General features: G+C 35.9%; 1 protein-coding gene across 1 annotated transcript in view; it reads right to left on the reverse strand.

The window, feature by feature from the left end:
• eng (endoglin) overlaps positions 1 to 21,785 on the reverse strand; it is a 51,673-nt gene extending 29,888 nt beyond the window's left edge. The window contains exons 1-3 of the mRNA XM_038294974.1: positions 21,631 to 21,785; positions 20,535 to 20,685; positions 3,112 to 3,242 (exon numbers count right to left, since the gene is read on the reverse strand). Of these exons, the coding sequence (XP_038150902.1) occupies positions 3,112 to 3,242; positions 20,535 to 20,592 (189 nt within the window). The 5' untranslated portion in view covers positions 20,593 to 20,685; positions 21,631 to 21,785. The remainder of the gene's footprint in view (positions 1 to 3,111; positions 3,243 to 20,534; positions 20,686 to 21,630) is intronic.
• Positions 21,786 to 22,058: the final 273 nt, after the last annotated feature.

A 22,058-nucleotide genomic window follows, 5' to 3' on the forward strand; every position in this document is an offset into this window, starting at 1 on the left:
TTTATTCTCGTCGTGTTTCCGCTTCTTAGATGACGGGGGTTCGGTGCCCGCCGCTTTTCGTTGTGATACAGAGTAGGCATGATCCTCCATTCGTCTGATGTTTGGCCACACAGTGCCAAACAGTTTGCAAAGTCACTCACGCCTGCCGCCTTGTTTACCTTTCTTGTTACCGAGGCGCAGTATACCTGCTTCTTCTTCTTCTTTGGTTTCAGGCAGACTAAACGCTTCTCAGGCATAATACTGCCATCTACTGTTCAGTACCGTCTCAGTTCATCTCTCTCAACTTGCCGTAGTTATTTTCGAGCGTCATGGGAGATCTCGCAATCGCTAGTTTGTTGCCTCTGCGCTGCCGTAGCGCAAAGATGTCAGCCTCCATGGCTGCGAGACCCGCTCCTATGTAATTATAAATAACGAATTCTAAGGCAACGCAAATGTTATGGTTAAAAGGCTGAGCTCATAGGTGATGATAAATAACATAGTTATGTATAATATATTAAATTTCTGAATTTATATGCCTGTAATTATTACACACTGTAGCTTTAATGTGTTTTTTTGTTGTTTGTTTTTTGATCTGGAAATGTAGTTTTGTGGGCCCATTTTAGTGTAATGATTAATTTATCTAGCATATAGGACTCAAATCCCTGTTTAATTTGTTTTAACATAGGCAATAGTTTTATTGAAATTCAAAGGTTTTTGAATTTACAGCATCGGTCTACAGCTTAGCTGCAACAGCTTTCCTCTAATCTCCTATGTGTGCATTACTAGCATTCACTTTTTTTCCCTCCTGGGCAACATCAAACTGTCAGTGTTGAGTTTATCAGCTTAGCACATCACTTGGCTCAGCTGCTCATTCTGAACTGAAATAATTCTCTGCGCATAAAACAGGGAACCAGGTTTGACTGAGAACAAACTAATTCATCAAAAGCTTTTTTTGATTACATCTGAACCATTATAAGATGACAGCCAGCCAAAATGTACAGAATTAGAAAGCTATCCTAAATCTTATCAGAGGTTCTGTATTTGTGAGCCAAGGCTTGCAGGTTCATGCTTTGAACACAAACAATCTTACATTTTCGTTATGTGTCAAATTATTAATGTACACAAAGGGCACAGTTATATATTCTAGTGTGAGAAGCATCAATAAAGAATCGCAAACTTGACATGTTGATATTAATTTCTAAACAACCCATTTTTTTATTTTTAACAGCTGAGCCACAGTGTTATTGTCTCTATAACACACTGTTGGATGCAATAATTCATGCAGAAGGAGGTTTGTAAGGACTGAATGTATACCGTGCTGTACATAGACACTGCTTTTCAATATGTCTGGATTTAAAAAATGTTCTATGGGTCCTAAGTGATGCTGTAATCATCTTAAGAATTTTAGGATTTTACTGAAATACTGAAGTTTAATAGCATTCAATATATATTTTTTTTATGTGAGATGCTCCTACATAAGTGAGTCTTGGATACTACTTTTCTAATATATATATATATATATATATATATATATATATATATATATATATATATATATATATATATATATATATATTGTTTAATGTTTAAGTGCTTGGTAATAATGAAAATTCTGTGTCTCTCAAATAGATAAACAGTGTTTCAACACCAACAACATTGATGTTAATGTAATAGAGAAAATATTGGTACGTCTTGGGCACAAGGATACTCTGTGAGGAAAAAATGCAAACCATTTCACAAATATGCACAGTTTGTGAATGTACCGAAGGATTTCAAGGATACCAATACTGTCCTATTCCTTTCAACCTAGATTGTATAGATTTTTATTATTTTGATCATTAGAAGGAACATTTTTAAGAAACCACTTACATAAAGGTTTAGAAAGAGAATGAGGGGAAAAGGGAGTGGGTATTACAGCATATGTGTCTGCATACTGGAACAATGTGTAAGTGGGTCACTATTTTCACAGTATCTAATGTACAAAGTGTTTCTTGTAAAGCGGTTTGTAGAAACGTTGCCTTTTACCAAGAAGCTCCTGGGTTTGTATACCTATCTGGACTTCTTCTGGCCGGGGTTTGCATGTTTTTCCTCGTGTATGAGTGAGTTTGTTTTGCATTATCTGACTTCTTTCCCTAAGCATAACTAGTCTATTGTTCTGCCCTAATTTCTTCATGTTTGAATGACTGTTTGTCCTCTGTGTAAACCTATCATGGAGGAGTAACTCGGTTTGAATGTCTCTTATTCACTGTTTGCTCGAAATAGACACCAGCAATGAATTATTAAATATCAAAGTTAATAGAGATATTAAATAATACAAAGGTTTGCCCATTAAATCATATTCTGATAACTGCACCCCACCGCTTGGCAAAGTAAAGTACAGTTTTACCCATTAAAAGACTTCCCACACAAAGTACAGTTTTATTTTTTTGTTGCTGTTTTATTTATTAATTTTTTTATTAATTAATTAATGTATTTATTTATTTGATAAATAGATGTCAGGGTTTCTTCTTTAAGCATCTGTAATAGTTGAAGAATTAGTTGATGGTTTTTTTAATCTAAACCAAACAATACTTTTTCATTCATTTTCTTTTTAAAGTCATTCACAATAATGTGTTTTAATTTCAGTTTCATCTTTTTATAACTACAAAAAATTGAAGTAATTTCTCTTCATTTTTTTTTATTTATTGTCCATGTTTTATAAGCAAAAGGAAATAATAATTATTCTCATTTCATATACCTAAATAAAATTTTAAAACAACAACGAGTGTATCAGGCTCCAGGGGGATTTTTTGACTAGAACATCCAACTGCAAGAACATACTTGGGTTGAATTTCCAGCAAAAAATTAAATTCTAAAGGCATCAATAAGAACTGTAGCAAATATTAAACATTAAACACATGTATCAAAAATGCAGCAAATATTAAAGTTTAAAATTTCAGGATTCTGATGCAAGATTGCAGTATAGCAGTGATTCTCTGGTTTTCACCTGCTGGGTTAATTTTAAATAGATAATATAGATTGCTCCAAGCTGTAGGAGCTTTCTGTCAAAATACTGAAATAATATTTATCTTTTTTAACCAGTTTGTATTCGGTTATACACAAACTAATTTTGAACAAATAAAAAATTCTTACCGTGTTCCATATCAGGTTAAGAATGTGAATCTCTGCTTTGTTTTCTCCAACAAAATCAGTCCAACAGCCCATTAGCATCTCCCTCACGTAGTTCGACTGTTGGTCTTTCGGCTCGCATGTCTGACTTAATGCTGAAAGAAATCAAATGTAAATTATTATACATCGTCAGCAGTGTATTTTTGTCTCAGACATAAACATAGAAATCACTGTATTTTCTTGTCAAGGTTACCAGTCTAACTAGGACAGCGCTGTCATATTTTGTCATTACACTGACCCAATAAAAACCTGTGTTTAAAAGCCAGAAAGCTATCATTTAACAGATAGGTCAGCTTCGCTGTATTACAGATCCCCTGCCTAGAACAGGCCAAAATTGTTATTAATCATCCTGAAAGCTTTTCCCTGGTTTCATCATGTGGATGTTAAATGTGTGGGTAGGACTACATTGTTTAAAAACATATCAGCTGCTCCACGTTTATCAGACATGTCAAACCTCTGAGTCGCAGTCATCGATCAAGACTGCTCACTTGGTCTCTGTTATAAGGCGGCTGTTTAACCTGCGGATGCTTGTCTCTGGAGGCTGAATTAATTGGGGCGAGGCTGTGCGGTCATGGGTGAGGTTGGTTATAAATGCCTGCTGTTTAACCTGAGCAGTGTGTGCGTGTATTCTATTGAATTTGTAAAAATTGAATTAGAGTGAATATGGGAGTGTGCTCTAACAAGTGTGTGGTTGATAGCGACAAATAATTCACAAGCAAGCCTTATTTTTCAGAGTTAAGTGTAAAAGAGTATTTTTTTCTCTTATCTTACTTGGTAAAATCTACATTGCTATTTTATCCGGGTTCTGTTTCTAACTAGAAATTGTAAAAGTAATCTGAGATGAGCATTTAGAAAGTCACAGTCATAAAAACGGTGAATTGCTTGGCTATTTATAAAAGTTTAAAAGAAGTACATGGCTTTTTTCTTCTCACTTTTTAATTTAGAACTTGAATGTGTTGGTTTATCATATAAAACTTCAATAAAATGCTTGAGATTCAGGATTTTGACCTATAAAAATGGTAAAGTTAAAGGGATTTTTGTATTTTTTAAGGTGCTGTAAAAGGAAATAGATATTTGACTGTAGCAGACCAAGATCCTCCTCCCAAAAAGGCCTGTCATTTAAAGGCCACACCATAAAAGAAACAGCTAGTTTAGTAAGAAATGGTGCATGACAAACTGCTTCACTGGCTTTTATGATGTATTTGGCCTGTTCACCCAGAGGACCACCATCCGTCTGGGAGATGGTGAGAAAAGCAGGGGAATGGGTTAATGGTCATTTATAAAGATTGCAACACAAACAGGATATCTCTTATTTAGAAGATAATGATGAGAAGACTTGGTTAAGGCAATATTATCCCTATCAGCAGGACATAGATTGAGACAAACTTGGAGGGAAAGCAATAAAGAGAAGGAGGGGGTTTGAATAAGTTACATAAGACCATGAATGATAGTAATTGTTGTAAGCTGGCTAAAAAAATGAATCATTTGACTTTTATTACCATTAAAAAAGACACAGTTTAAATGGATATGTCACATAATGGATGGGATTTTCAATAACAGAAAATTTGCTGCAGGTCGGGGGGAAAAGGAATGGAATTCTGTATCAGTTGTCGGACTGTGGTTTAGTATTATGAACTGCAAATCTTGTTGTAAATCAAGATGGAGGATCATCTGTGCCCATTTGCCTTCTGTCTTCCCTGCTCTCACCACAGAGGTCAAGGCTTGCTTCCTGTTATTCTGGCCTTCTGCGTTAATGTCTGTTACTCAATATCCACATCCATTAAGTTATTTCTCTCTTGTTCTGCTGTGACAGAGTCAACGGCCCATGACTGTCACCCGAGGTCTCGGTATAAATCACACTGACTTAGCAACAACGTCTGTGTGTGTATGACTGAATATGTGTGTCACCATTTTTTTACGAGTCACCATAGGATATGAGGAACATTCATTTAGCTCCCTTGACCCCGGAAATGCCAATGGCTTTGCTAAGCGGTTTGCTGGTAAATGAGGTATATAAGAGCCATTCCATCCTCTGTCCCCTTTATCTCCTTATATCAGTCCCCACCATTTCCGATTCCACGAGAGGATGTCTTTATGACTGTCAATAGTTTCCATTTAGATTTAAGGGATAAACGTATATAAAAGACATAAAGTGAGACTTTTTTCCAATTAGTTGTGAATAATAACCCTGGGCGGAAAACAAGGTATTTAAGGCTTAATAAACTGAGTGAAAGTGTATAAAACTGTATAAAAACATAAATAGTTCTTGCAGATAAAAAAAAAAAATCAAGAATCAACAAACGCCACAAACCCATTTGTCAAAAAATGGGGGAATAAATCCCATTTGGTCATTTTACTTGTCCGAGTGTTTCAGCAATGTTTTCTAACCACCAATACATTCCTAAAGGATACAGAGGACTGCTTTCGAAAATGACAAGCATCTGTTTTCTGGTTTGCTCAATTGTGCACAGTGCCATCAGGCTACCCGTGCAACTGTGACCATCATAGGACATCCCGGGATCAACTTGTCATTAACTACATTCTGCTCTGTTGAGTGAAGAAGCCTTATGTTTAGCTCAGCAAACAGTACTGTGTTTGCATCATACATTTAGTGGTTAATCATATGTATGTGAACAAAATGCACAACAACGCAAAATATGTGTATATATATATATATATATATATATATATATATATATATTTGTTAGAATAGGCTTAAAAATCCAGTTGATAAGCACTCCATTTCTGTGTATAAGTAGTATTTCTACTTTTTATAGCTTTAAAGATAATCTGCAGAAGATAATTAATTTTCGCTGCCATTTTGAACTCTTAAATAATGTTGCACAGGCCAGAAGTTTCCCAGATAATTATGAAGAGTGCATTACTACTGAACCAAGGCCTGTGGTTACGCTGGTTCTTATCTTTGGGGTGATTAATCTTCAACAAAATAAAAGCTTTTTTGGCTAATATACATCTTGGGGAACTGTACACAGGAAAAAGTTGTAACTTTCTGACTAGAAGTTCTTAATCCCCCACTGTTATTCCATTATATTAGTAAATGTGCATACAGAGTAAGGGGTGTGTAAAGTAATATTACAAAGAATACTTTAAGAAACATTCTTGTATAGATTTTTCTTAATATAATTTTGCAGGATAAGCTGAAAAAATTACGCAAAATGTGATATTTTTAGCTAATGTTTATTGCTAAGCTTTTAATACTTAGATCCAACAAAAAAAAGTATGTTGATGAAAATAAAACGGAATATCTGAGGAAATAAGCTTGATTTCTGATCATTTTAAACAGAACACTACCATTTATTTAGGATAAGAATCAGAGTAAGAAGAAAAGAAGAATCCAAATTTCCAATTTTTCTCAAATCTTTTTCTGTGAGGTGTGATCTACTTTCAGTTCTGCTTTTTCTGCCCCTTTTTAACCATTCTTCCTTTCCTTTATGGTACTGTGGACAGTAATACACAATTTTCTGCTTTGTTGTTAGTTCTTAAAATTGTGCATGACTGCAGCATTTTCAGAGGTCATAGCTGGACTACAAAAAAGGTAAAAATAAATGAAACGAGGCAACAGAAAAGTTTATTGTCTTAGAGGTCTACAACAGCATAATCCTGTTAAATAACACTTATCACTTTACAAGAAAGCTAATTAAAGTAAGGCTGCTTTAAAGAATGATGTGTTTTCTGTGGAGACGTATTGGTCAATCATCCAGGCTCGGTTTCTTGTCAAAGTATAGCTTTGCCTTTTCACATTCTGTATGCTTGATGTTTTTTGTTTGTTTTTTGTTTTTTTTCGAATCAGATTTATAAACGAACTGCCTTCAATAGACAGTCAATTTTTACCAGCTTAGGGGAGTTTTGTTGAATTGGTAAAGGAACAAATTGATCTGGGGCTGATATCAGTAGCCAACTTTGAGGCTGAACAAAGCACAACTAAGTCCCTTTTTTATTTAGCTTTCAACCCCTAATACAGAACACACTGGATTTGGAATAGTTGACAGCTTGTTACAAAACCCAGAATAAAGATCCTTCCGATGCTGTAAACATGAGCTGAAAGACTGACAAGTGGGGCGATTTGCATTACCGTACTTTTTAGCTCAGCTCAATGACCACTATTACTCAATTTGCAAAATAGCACCTTATTTGATGATAATATGGTGATGCTGTTTATACATTGTAATATAAGGACATATGTGAAAGAAAGAAATTATTCTGCACCAGAATAGCAATAGAGTGTTTTGCAACTTTATAACTGGAAAGTTGTTTCTCACTGTATTATTTTTAAATACAAGTATTGTTTATCTCCTGCACAATATGATCTGTCATTTTCGTTGTCTGCCATGTGTTTGGCACCACACTGAGTGGGGGGATTATTGCCTCCGCCGACGCAGAATGTCACTGCAGTTTCCAAAATCCGACAGTATGCAAAATGTCTGCAGAGAGTCTTAGTGGGCAGGTAATGATAACTCATTTCTCATTACGCCAGATTCACAGTAAAGCAGAAATTGGACAGAGAGTTATGAATTAAGCCTTGAGTTAATGTTCTTTATCATTTTGGGAAAACAGGCTGATCTGCAAAAGGATTGGAACCCAAAATCATTGTCTTAATTGATACTATACAATATATAAGTAAGTTTTAAGCATTTTGTTTACATTAGTTTTGATATTTTGAAAAATAAAGTGTTAAACCTTTTTTTTCAGCAACTGCTATTTCACTCACAATGTTGTGACATCACTTCTTCTAAATTGATTACCTCTACATGACAGGAAAGTGAGCAGCTTTTTTTGGATCAAGTTTATCATCTCAAGAAAAATTTAAGTATACAAGAATTAAGTGTTAGATTGGACTTGATAAATAATATCTTGTGAATTGAGATCTAGATTTATTTTCATCCACTGTTTTTTATGCCCGCTCTCATTGTGAACTACAGTAAAAAAAAAATAAAGTCAACAGTTCAAATTAAGTAAATTAAGACCTCCAGAAAGTCCAGCCAGACCATATGGCAGTTCTATGAGGAATGTGAGGGAAGAAGAAATGAGGGGGAAACCCTGATAGCAAAACGTTAAGACCAACTGTCTCCCATGGTCTCCAGGGATAGAGTAAACTGTTTGTGTCCAGGGTCGGGCGACAGAGTCATGACGGCGCAAGACGAGGGAGGGTCAGCGGTCCTATCAGAGTTAGTCAAAGAGGAAAAGGGGAGCTTCAAGGCTGGCTAAAGTTTCTCTCTTGACTCCACACACACACACACACCTATTGTCCCAGTGTTTCCGCAGCTGTAGATTGAGGCCTGACCATCCACAGGAAGGTAAACAAGCTCTTATCAGTGCTCTGCAGGGGCATAAACTGTCCCCTGGCCTCTAACCCCTGCATACTACACATTACACATTCGATACAACACACAAGCTTCCTGACCATGTCACCATCATATTCGTATTCCAGAAGCTCTGTCAGAAAAGAGGAGAAATGCTTATTAGACGTGTCAGTTTAATGGCTTATGATGATTGTGTGTGGATATTTGGGCCAAATCCTGCTTCCAGTGTTTACTGGAGAGGAACTGAGGATATGAGAGCTGTTCTGGAGACAGGCTGTCTTCACACTAGCACTGTTTACACCTCTGGGAGCCATTTGTCCGTCTACTCATCGTTGAACTCCAGCAACTGGCATTGTTGGCTTCACTTCATGTCTCGTCTGCTGCTAGTAGTCATTTCAGTTTTACTGAATGAGATTATGTGTGTGGATATTTTTTAGAAAGAAACAGCATTAGGAACAAAAACATTTTTTTAATGGTAATGCACATAAATTATCTCAGGGGATTTATTATATTCTAGGAGCCATCAGTTAAAGGGGAAAGTATGTTTCATGCATTGGCTTATGTGGTTACATTTTCCAAAGTATACTGAAAGAGCACAAGCAAAACACAATTAATCATCTTAAGATTTAAGTGGTGGAAAGGCAGACTAATTTAGAAAGTTTCATGCTAACTGTGTGCACCCACAGCAGACTGAGGCATTAGGAGATTCAGTGCACAGTGGCTGCTCCCAATCATTCGAGATTGATGTAGCTCCCGCTCAACATATGCTTCATGTTGAGCCAACAGAGATTACCTTGTTTTCCTTGACTGATTTCTGCCAGCAAATATTAATGCTTTCCCATATGACGGAGGCTTTATAATGAAGGCTTCAAGAAAGTGACAGCACACACCAATGCGTACCACACAGAACTTCCTTTTCCTTCATGAGCATAAAGGTTTCTGAATTATCTTACAGTAAGATTTATGTGACAACTTAACATTGATGATTATATTTTTACTGTTTAACTAATGAAAGTGTCCAGGCAAGAGGGAGTGTTGCAGCAGAACTGTTACTTTATTCCCTCAAGCATCTGTAAAAGGATTATTAAGTATCCAGAGTTTGACTGTGTGATATGATGTAGTAATAGTGCAAAAGCTCATATTAGAATAATCTGTCAAGCCTTCCTCTGCCGGTTACTAAATTTTTGAAATATCACAGAAATGTAAGGGAATAAAAAAGATACAGGGAGGAATCTCTCGCCTCATCATTTCTACACACACACACACACACACACTCTTAGAAGCCTTATGGATGTCAGAGAGACACTTCTCAGTTCTTTAAAAGCAGATAGACTTGCATGGCACCAGAATCAACAGGAACTACCCGCCGTGTGTTCGCATAAAAACAGCATTTCATTTACACTTCATTCTTGTTAGTTTAAATTAAATAAGTGTGAATATGAAGCTCAGAAATGAAATTTGAGGAAAAGAGATTCAATTGTAAGTTTTTTAAGGGAATACTTCATACAAAGGTGCATCTATTTATATGCTTTTCCAAAGCCTAATAAAATTCTTATTCTTCTATATCCTTTGTAACCAAAATGACCCCCCAGATTTTATGTAAACTTTAATACCTTAGTTGTATAAATTAATGTGATATGGTAAACTCCTAAAGAATCCATCCAATGGCAAAAAAACATGAACTGCAGTTATTATATAGCCATAGTTAGGCCCAGAATTCTTCATACTGAGGCCATATTTACATTTTTGATCGTCTTTCAAAAAGTGCTTGCCTCAATTCCAATCAGAAACAAACTTTTGGGTTTAAAGAAACCAGTTTTGAATCTAACTCTTCCAGTGGGGAAAGTCATTCCATGTCTTTTATTGTAATCACCATATATTTTATCTAAATGTCAAAAAAAGCAACTTTTCGATCAAATCTATAAATAAAATAAAAAATATTCACAGAATGTCTACAGAGGAACAGAATAGAAGCCTCAATTTTATTGAGAAAAAATATATAGTATACAATTAAGTTTTCTATAAATTTTGATCCAAAATATATATTAATATTGACCATTGATAATAATGCCAACATCGAGAAAAAAGCATTCTGAAGTCAGGTTGGACTCAGGCGAGAAAGAAGCAAAACAGTATAAATCGGTCAATCTTTTGAGCATTGGTGACGATTTATGGAGGCAAATTGGTCCAGATGGCATTCAGAAGGTTGTAGACTTCCTTCTGGAAAGTTAACTATGTTTTTCCTATTTTTAGAATTAGAATGAGCATTAGCTGACCTGGCAACTGACTGACAAACAGTGCAGAACGCAAGCAGGCGAGTGCTGGTGCGACACTCACTGGCCAGGAGAACTTAAACTTGTAGCTATCACTTTTAAGAAGTCCTTTACAAATGCAATTTGCATGTTAACATATAGATGGTACCGGGGACGTAATATATTACTCAGCCCCTGAACTAAACCATAAACACTAAAGAAAATGACATCTAAATAAAAATAATTAAATATTATTTTTATATAATATTCTTAAATCTATCAATCTATTGCTGCTCCCTCACAGCATAAATGACCCTATAGGCCTGACTATACCTGCCTGTTATGCTAGACCTTGCAGACCTTCCGAATTAGGATGCCAAGTCGGCTAACTTTGGATTGCAGGGTTACTATCTATGCAGATAACCAAACTAAGAAGTCGCTAACAACAACTTGCTATTCTTGATGAAAAGCAAAGGCTTTAAATTCTATCCAATAATCATGTCTATTTACCTACCACTGGTTTAATTTCTTTTAGTCTTGAGTGATTAATTAGTAGATGTTTTTTCTCTATACACTGTTAATCCAAATGTGTTATTTATACCGCTCCCCTTTTCCCTCAGATTCTCACTTTCCATCCTCACACATCTGCATTCACCTACCTGGTTTTCATCTCACTGATCTCCTTCCCAGCTGTTAAATGTCAGCTTCCCTTTCTTCTGTTCTGTTCCTTAAGTTACCTGCAAAGTCAGTTTAGCTGGCCTTCTGTGCTTGTATACTGTGTGGTTTATCAAGCTACTCGACAAAATCATGCAATTTCCTTTTTACATTGCTTTGTCAAAACAGTTATATCTGGCTTAATCTGCTATTTTGACACAGTTAGCTATAAGTCTGAGCTGTTCTCTATTTTACTGATATAGCATTGATTTAAATTGAAAGATCATATACTTTTAACATATAGTGCCACCCTAAGTATTATTTTTTAAATAATTGATGTATTACCCTGTTTTAGGTAGTAATTTCTACTTTGGGTAATTTCATAAAGTTAAAAAAAGAACATTTGGTTATTTGTTGCTAATTTTAGTTCTTGTGCAAATATAAAAAATTGGTATTTTACTCAAGGTTTCTTTACCACATTATTGATGTCCCACTCCACACTTACAGTAGATTCTCGTGGTAAATTACTGGCAAATAAAATAATTCTCTGCAATGAAACCAAACAGCAGGTACAATCTCTGACATGAAATGGCATACTAAGCCAACGTTTAGAAGAATATAAAATAAAAAACTCAGAGGAAACAAAAATCTTCATGATATATTATTAACTCTCTGGGCTCTGAGGGAAATTTTAAGGACTGACAGTTAACATTCTCAAGTGCATTTAGAACTATTTAAAGGAGAAAATATTCATTCAGAAGGTAACTTTCCTTGTAAAAGTAAGAAAATAAAATAAAATCAAAGCTCTATCAGACAGGTGTGAAAATTGCACTTCAGAAATCATGTCTGAACAGAAATGTACATTTTTGAAGTGATTTTTTTTTACTTCAAGAGAATGGAAATGTTATATGAACATCTTTACAAATCTAGATCTGTATAACTGTATCCATACACATAGTCAAGTTCAAGTGAAGGCCATACAGTAAGATGCCTCCCAGACAAAACTCAGTGGACTCAATTACATTTTTGGTGGATTTGACCATTATAACTATATTTTTTGGTAAACTGTTTGTAAATTTGTGAGCAGGGAAGAAATCCATGTCCCTTTTCTTTATAAACAAGTTTTTATCAAGTTTACCCCCTAATGTCTGTACTGCCTTTAATGAGACATTATAATCTTTGTTTAAAAAAAAACAACAAACAAATATTCTTTGTCCATGCAAATACTCTCCTGGATTTAGAAAGATCTTGACAGGTAGCTTTCTGTTTTGCATTAGCTTACCTACTAAAAACACTCATCTGAATTCCTGTTCTAATAAACATGTGCTGCACATTTCCAGTGTTTGTGTTTGAACAGGTCAGATGGACAATCAGATAAGAATACTTAACGCTATGCCTTATCTTCACAGACAGCAGGCATGCTAACTTGAGCACAAGTGGTCGCCACGCAGACGAGGTATTTATCTCAACCACTCCTAATGAGCCATTCAATGCCAATGCAACAGCGTAATGAAAAAGCCTTGCACCGGAGGTTGCAATACATGCACATAAACATGAATTACATAATGGTGAAGTGCAACCATTCAATAAACTAAGGGTCAATATGTTAGCTTTTCAAAAACTAAATAATAAACTCTTTAAGTGTCTCACTTTTACTTCAGTTTAATAAAAAAAATGTATTGTTTCCATTGGGAAGCTAAATAAAAAATTATTAATGTAAATTAATTTAGATTAAACTATGTTTTTTCCCCTCATATATTTTATATTTACCACACACAAAAGGAACTATATACACAATCTAATCCGTACAAACGAAAAGATGTGCTTGAAGATGTAAAGATATCTATTGAAAAAACAGATACAAAAAAAGACAAAGTGTTGGTGAGGCATCACCACACAGATTTTTTCTTTTTTGTATTCAAACAGTGGAAAAGAAAGGCACTCAGAAATGGATTGTTATTTGGGAGGGGCATAACATTGTGAGAGATTGAAATCGGTCTGAGGCAGCGACAAGTGGTCGCGTCTCCCTGCCACCCAGTCTGACTGCAGGCTGAGCTGGCTCTCTCCAGTGAAAGAAGGGAAGTGGACTGTTTTGACTCTCCAAGCCATTTTTAACATGACATTTTTTTTTATTTTTTTTTTTGCTTCATCAAGTCCTTTTTTTACTTAATGTATTCCGACTCAGCTCTACTTCTTTGAAACCAGTCATCTTTTTTTCCTTTCATTTGAAATGGTTAACACCTAGTTTTAGATCCCCAAAAGTCCTCTTTTTTCTGCCTGTTTTGATTTCTCCTCTGTCTGATTACTCAAAACTATTCATTTAGGAGCAGTTTCACTTTGCTTTCATATCTAAAAGTCTTTTATAACTTGTCTTGTCCTTTTGGTAGTTTTCTTTCTTCATTTCATTTCCTTCACCTCTCCTAAGTCTTTCGTCTGAACCACTTATCTGCTGTTTGACAGTCACAAAGATTTGACCCCCCACTCCCTCAATGTCTCCATGAATCAGCCTTTATGAACTCTCTTATCTCTGTTTGTGTGTCTGTCTAGCTCTGCATCTCTCTTTAAGATCCATTTTCAGCCTTCTAGCTCCCACCCAACCCCCTTCCAGCTACGGACTAATCACTTTTGTACTTTTCCCTCAGCCCGTGGCGGGAGACTCAGGGGTTGGCAAAAGTGCAGCAGGAGGTCTGGCAGTTACCATCATGAAGTCTGGGTCCCTCTGGGAAAGCTGCTGCAGCAGGGGGCATGCTCAACACTATTTCCCAGCCAGGAAATGCTGCACACACACAGTGCATAATCACAAAGACTTCAGTCAGACGCAAAGATAATTGTAAATCTGTCCAACTGCCACAGCTAGCTTTTGTGATAGTGATTATAGTGTTTGGTCTGAAAAACATAATCAGAAAATTGTTTGCTAAGGAGGTGGCACGTGGCTAGCTTCCATGTAACAACAAGCCAGTAAAGCAGAATATTACCCAACACCTACAGTTAATGGAATAAATACAAATATTCAAGAAAGTATTTCTGAAAATACAACTTATGTTGTGATTTTAACTTCTGCCTCTGACACTTTAATAATTTACTTGTTGCTTTGAGTCTGGTGGCTTATTCAGGTTTGAACCCCAACCTTTTAATTATTATATATATATATTTAATTATTATAATTATACGGTAATTATTACCGTACTGTACCAGCTTTAATCATAAAGCATTCTAAACAACGACAGGAAGAAAGTACAGCACACAGAATAAATAAACAGGTGTATTATGATAGCATTATAAACCAAATCCAAAATCAAATTATAACTATTTATTTAAGAACCTATATTGAAATATTATAATGATTATACACTTGGTAAGAAAGAAGTATAATGGAAACAAATAGTAAATCAATACCAAGGACAGCTTAAAAAGTCCACATTTCAGCGCGTCAAAGATCAAGAAGAGATGGGTTCAAAGAAGAGATTCAAAATCAGGTAGGGAAGATGCCTATTACATAACAGGACATAAGACATTTTATTGTACTATGATATTACCAAGGTTATCTCCTTTGTATGTTATTTCTGGCTATTTACTGAGTATACATATTTTAGAGAAATATCTATGTTTCAAAGGGGGTATTGGTATTCTTTAATCCCACCAGCATGTCATGGTCTTTCTGTTTGTAGTTCTTTTTTGCTTTTTAATGAATGATTACCATTAAAGAAATTCTTTCCATTTAAACTTAGCTATTTATAAGGTTCCTGTACATTATCTTTTTTTGGATAATGTTCTCTTTCAAACTTGCATATGTTTGTTGTTTCCTTGGGAAAGTCAATACCTTTGCCTGCTGATGGTGGTCAGAGGGCTCTGTGGCACCTGTGTACAGCAGCTGAGAGCCCCAGGGCAGCTGTGGCTACAGCGTAGCTTGTCACCTTCAGTGTGTGAGTGAATGGGTGGATGACTAAATATAGTTTCAAGCATCCTGACTTGAAAAACACTATATAACCCTATATAGAGACTGTCTACTATTTAATCTAGTTAAATACAAACATTTCATATGAATTCATTTAAATTAATATATTATTACATTAAATAATGTATATATTCTTCTTAATAAACAGGTGTGATGGATTGATGAAACATGACTCTAGAAAGCCAGAGTTCTTAAAAATTTAAATGATGCTAAGTAAAAACGACATGTTTTTTGTTCAGTCATTTTTTAAAGGACAAATTGGCGTTTCAGAATGATCAGCTTCTTTTTTATTTCTGTTCAATTAGCTGACCTTTGTAACAAATATGGATTAACCATGGGCATTATTTAAGAAATGGGTGCTAAGAGGGATAACTAAATTTAGTTTGGCACGGGGCATTAAATAAACATTTTAGGCAGTGGATTACAGGTTCTCCAATAGGACATAAAGATTATACTCCTAAAAACAGTATTACATTCCAAATCAGCTGGTATGATAAAGCTGATTGTGTAATGTAATATTTATTATATATTAAGAGATTAAGAGAAGATATCAAATATTTTTGTGACACTAGAGGTGAGAAACTGAGAAACAACAGTTTGGGCCAAAGCATATACGATTTGTAAAACAGTGGCGTTTTTGACTAAATTAGCCCCATGGGGAGGCACCGTAGTGAAACTAAGACCTGTCTGATATTGTCTGTTTTACTGAAGCCTGAAAAAAATCTGCTCAGAGACATGGATAAGTTGCTAACAAGAAGAGAGAATTTTGACTGGTTTAAGCATTACGGATGTTTGAATTTTCCAGGTTTAGGATAGAAAAGGGGTGATCTTTTCTGGATTAGAAAGACATGATTAGGGGTTCACCTATATGCAAAATTCCTGAATAATGAAAACCAAAAAATTTAACTAGAAAACCAGTATTAGGTCTTATAATCAGTCTTTCCAGTCTTATACAAAAGAATGGAATAGGTGCTCCAGATGGTCTTTACTGTCATATAACTTTTGAAATAAACAATAATTAGGCAGGTAATAAATTCATTTGATTTTAAACCTACATTCATTTATTAATATATATATATATATATATATATTGTTGTTGTTTTTTGTCTGATCTAATATCCCAATCCAAAATGTCATATTTTCTATAGTTTCAAGCCAAAAATCATCTTAATTAACAGAAATTGGAGGATGGGTTTCTAGGTATACAAAAAAAAGGAAATTTTAATTAAATACTGAATAGGACCTTTTATTGATAAAGCAATATAAGATCCATGCTTATTTCTTATGGTGAAGCGCTTCAGTAAAGTTGAGTGGGAACTTAAAAGGAGCTGTTGCTTAAAGTCATGCTTCATAGCTGTCAACATGGTCGAACATATAAAAAGATTACAGGTGCTGGTCATAAAATTAGAATATCATGAAAAAGTAGATTGATTTCAGTAATTCCATTTAAAAAGTGAAACTTGTATATTATATTCACACATTACATACAAACTCATATATTTCAGATGTTTATTTTGTTTAATTTTGATGATTACAAATGACAACAAATGAAAATCTCAAATTCATCATATCAGAAAATTAGAATATTGTGAAAAGGTTCAAAATTGATGGCCCCTGGTGCCACACTCTAATCAGCTAATTAACTCAAACCACCTGCAAAAGCCTTTAAATGGTCTTTCAGTCTAGTTCTATAGGCTACACAATCATGGGGAAGACTGCTGACTTGACAGTTGTCCAAAAGACGACCATCGACACCTTGCACAAGGAGGGCAAGACACAAAAGGTCATCGCTAAAGAGGCTGGCTGTTCACAGAGCTCAGTGTCCAAGCACATTAATAGAGAGGCGAAGGGAAGGAAAAGATGTGGTCGAAAAAAGTGTACAAGCAAGAGAGATAACCGCACCCTGGAGAGGATTGTGAAACAAAACCCATTCAAAAATGTGGGGGAGATTCACAAAGAGTGGACTGCAGCTGGAGTGAGTGCTTCAAGAACCACCACACACAGACGTATGAAAGACATGGGTTTCTGCTGTCGCATTCCTTGTGTCAAGCCACTCTTGAACCACAGACAGCGTCAGAAGCGTCTTGCCTGGGCTAAAGAGAAACAGGACTGGACTGCTGGTGAGTGGTCCAAAGTCATGTTCTCTGATGAAAGTAAATTTTGCATTTCCTTTGGAAATCAAGGTCCCAGAGTCTGGAGGAAAAGAAGAGAGGCACTTCATCCACGTTGCTTGAAGTCCAGTGTAAAGTTTCCACAGTCAGTGATGGTTTGGGGTGCCATGTCATCTGCTGGTGTTGGTCCATTGTGTTTTCTGAGGTCCAGGGTCAACGCAGCCACATACCAGGAAGTTTTAGAGCACTTCATGCTTCCTGCAGCTGACCAACTTTTTGGAGATGCAGATTTCATTTTCCAACAGGACTTGGCACCTGCACACAGTGCCAAAGCTACCAGTACCTGGTTGAAGGACCATGGTATCCCTGTTCTTAATTGGCCAGCAAACTCTCCTGACCTTAACCCCATAGAAAATCTATGGGGTATTGTGAAGAAGAAGATGCAATACACCAGACCCAACAATTCAGAAGAGCTAAAAGCCACTATTAGAGCAACCTGGGCTATCATAACACCTGAGCAGTGCCACAGACTGATCGACTCCATGCCACGCCGCATTGCTGCAGTAATACAGGCCAAAGGAGGCCCAACTAAATACTGAGTGCTGTACATGCTCATACTTTTCATGTTCATACTTTTCAGTTGGCCAACATTTCTATAAATCCTTTGTTTTTATTGGTCTTCAGTAATATTCTAATTTTCTGATATGATGAATTTGAGATTTTCATTTGTTGTCATTTGTAATCATCAAAATTAAACAAAATAAACATCTGAAATATATGAGTTTGTATGTAATGTATGAATATAATATACAAGTTTCACTTTTTAAATGGAATTACTGAAATCAATCTACTTTTTCATGATATTCTAATTTTATGACCAGCACCTGTAAATAAAGCTAAAGCACTGAGCTGAAGGAAAACAATGCAGCACTGCTTTGGCCAAGTGTGTCATGGGATTTGTAGTGAGCTGCAGGCTATTTTTGATTTAATTTAAGTTTTGTGTGTTTACTTCTACTTTTGAGAAGCTTTTCACACGATCTGTTTCTTGTCTCTTTAAGTTGATCGGGTTTGAATCAAAAAAGAAGCCGTAAAATAAAGTGCGCATACCCACGATACATTTCCACATTTATGGTCAGCCTGAAAAAGAGTAATTTGGAGAAATTATTCAAGCTACGGTGTAAAACACTTCATGTTTTTTTAAACCGAGAAATAAGTCTTAATCCCAAGAGACAATGTTAGAGAAAATGATAAAATCATTTGACACAAAAAATGATGAATACTGAATGAAGGAGAAGCAGCAACTCATGTATCTCTCACCAGTACTTTTGATTAATGCTTCAGAAATCCAGAGCAAAATATCAGAATACTGCTGTAACAATGTTCCACTTCCCCTTGGGTCTTCACCTAAAGCTGCACTGGCAGATGCACAAATAAGAGGAAAGGGAGCTCCCCAGAGTCTCATTTAAGACAGGGGAAAAAAGTGATATTGGGTTCAGAACTATGTGTCATCCAGGCAATTAGGACTGAACTAAACAGCTCCCTGCAAAGTGTAGCAGCAGAAAGCGAGACTGATCCCCTGCAGTGAAACTACATAAGGTCAAACTCTCGGCAGGTTTGCCAGTTGGCCAAAATGCAGCACTGTATCCCTGCCACCAGCACCCATGCTGAGATGCTGCTTAGTACCTGGAGAAAGGCTGTGATTTGTAATACAGCAGGTCAGTAGGGGAGCCTGGTTTGGGTAGCAAGGCTTAGTTTCCTAGAAAGGAAGTTGAGAAGTGTTGTGTCTACTTTCTTTTTCTGCAAAAGAGAGCTTAAACTATTGATTTTATTTTGGACTGTGTTTAAACAGTCTTGAACTAAAATATCTTTTTGAATTTTAGGTTTTATATTGGACCACTGAATATTCAACTACATTAAAAACGGCAAATGGGACGGGGTATGTTATATGACTTTCACAGATATACAGACATTCAGTTTTTTTAGAAATATACTGACAGAGTAGGCATTTCTTATTTTGGATAGAAGACTCAAACCATTCAAAGTTAAACTAAGACTAGAATGTAACAGTGACTTTAAAAAAAGTCCTGCAAGTGCCTTACAAGAACATCTATATATTTAGAATTTTCTTGTCACACTAACATTTCAATCTTTTATTTATGTTAGTCTAGAATAATTACCTATTCATTCTAGATTTTGAAATTTACATATTTTAAAGAATCCACAATAATTCAATTGGCATTTTCTAACAGTGACTCCTGGAATGGGAAGATTTTGAACATGACCAAAATATTAATATCTCTACACAAATTTAAAGCCAGAGTAAAGAAATCTAATTTAAAGCACTTTTAAATCTATTATTTCTCAAATCTCATGGGAGATTTGGAAACACAATTTACTACTGATATGGTTGTGTGTTAGATATTAATCTCACTTCTGGAAAATGGGAAATACTTTGCAGCAAGTTTTAGGGCTCAGGTAAAGAGTATGGAACCTGATTTCAGCTCCCTTGATAAAGGAGAGCAGCATTGTCTTCCAAACCTTGTAAGGATTACAGGCTTGAATCTGTTACGGTTTGTCAGCCACTGCATTCAGGTTAATAGACCAGGGACGACTTGGAAGGATTACATAAAATCAGCATCCAAATACTTTCTTGTGTCTTGGGACACATTTTTAAGAAAAATGTTTCGGAGCAATAACACCTTAAAAACTACAGTAACAAATGTTTCCCCGGGTGACCTGTCAGTAAAGAATCCCATTTGGAGCAAGAGAAGCTCCAAACCCCGGATGTCTTTGATGTGGAGTTTTTCACAAGGAGCCGTTCTGAGCATTGTCTGTCTCTGCAAATCATGAACAACTGCAGAAGGGACTTTTATATTCTTTGAAAAATGGCATCAGTTAAGGTGCAAAGAAAAGATTAATATCTTCTTTTGAACTTTAGTTTGAAAAGGCTATCATTCAGGGATTCAGAATTGACTAAATCTGCAGCCCTTTTGTCTAATGTTTCACCCTGTTTCATTTCCATAAATACAAGAGAGACAAGAAAGTCCTTAGATAAAAAAGGTGAAAGACATAAATATCAGCTGGTAAGACTTACATGAGGCTGTCAGGGCGATGCTCAACAACAGGAGGCTCCTCAACAGATATCCCTCCATCTCTTAAAGTTTTGTGTAAATGCAGGATCCCTGTAGAATGTGATGTTCTGTCAGTGGTTTAAGTTTCCTTTTCTGGTGGTAGAGCGGCAATGACTGTGGTGGTAAAAGAACAGATAATTAAACCCTTAAAAGGTAAAGGTCAAGAAAAAAAAAAATAGGTAATCAGCAGAGAAATATGGTGATTGATAAGAATCGTGGCCGGACGCCTTCAAGTGTCATAGTCCCATTGTATCAGAACAATATCAAGCAACACAAAAATAGTTTCTGCTGCTAATAAAGAATGACTTATAATAGATGAAAACAATAGAACCGTATATTTCTCCCCTTACAAGAATTCCGAGCATGCTTTCATGAAAAACAAAAATAAAACAGAACAATGCAATTGTGAAAACAGACAGGTCACTGGTCACTTAAACATCATGTTCAACAGGAATTTACTCAGAAGACAGAGAGGCAACATATCGGCTTGTTTTCCTGAATCTCAATCAAGGTCCGAACCCAGAGGTTATCTTCTGGTCAGTGAACTTCTGGCAGAACGTTTCAGGAAGCTCTGCAGCATCGTAGTCTTTAAATAATACCGCAATGCCGAGATCAGATATCAGATATAATTCTTATAGAGAGGAAAGGAAGAGATCGTGTAAACTGTTTACACAGCTCCAAGGATACCAGAAAGTCTCATTATTCCCCTGAACATTACGAAGAGAAAACTGCTAGAGAGTGTGAGAGAAACGCTGAACTGCTAATTTGGGATCAATTTAAGGGAAGATTTGTTGTTTGAATTAAGTCCTCATGGTAAACCCTTGGAGCAGCAGTTTAGACTAACAGCAGACACCTTCATTTCTAGAGGTTTCTGTTTTCCCAAGTGAAATATCTGACACTGAAGGCATAATCTACTGATATGCAACCCCTGTGAATTGTTTTGATAAATAATAAAATGGACTGGCGCAGAGTCAAGGAAAAGTATTTGCTTTTGCCCTCTAAGCTTTCAGGAAATATAATAGCAAAGAGAGAGTGAAAGCGAAAAAAATCAAAACTTACTTTTTTTAAAAAGGTGGTTGCCTTAAGGCTTTGTAATCCAGGGGCAGGAATGTGGCTGCATTCAGCAATGTGACGATGTGTGGACTTTCCAAAGTTTTTGTTTCTGCTGGGGCGGTGCAGACTGACTTCTGTTCCCCTCCCACAGGATTCTGTTTTTTTGTCTAACTGTTGCTTCAGAGAAGAGAAACACATGCTGAAGCTTTGTGAATAGTAGGGAATGTTGAACTGAGAGAGAAAAAAACCCTAATTCCCTTCAGTTTACATAAAGATCAAGAGAGAAGAAAGAACGCTAAAGGATTCTCTCATTCCCTCAAGTTTTAGAGAATTGGTTTATTTAATTTCTATAAAATTAGATATCTTGGGTTTTTCTACCAGGGGATGATGCCCATAAGTGAGTCACTAAAGTTTTATTTGGCAAGAGCTGGATA

Source organism: Cyprinodon tularosa, unplaced genomic scaffold (assembly GCF_016077235.1).
Source record: "Cyprinodon tularosa strain WSP-4 unplaced genomic scaffold, ASM1607723v1 ctg349, whole genome shotgun sequence".
In the NCBI taxonomy this organism is placed as follows: Eukaryota; Metazoa; Chordata; class Actinopteri; order Cyprinodontiformes; family Cyprinodontidae; genus Cyprinodon; species Cyprinodon tularosa.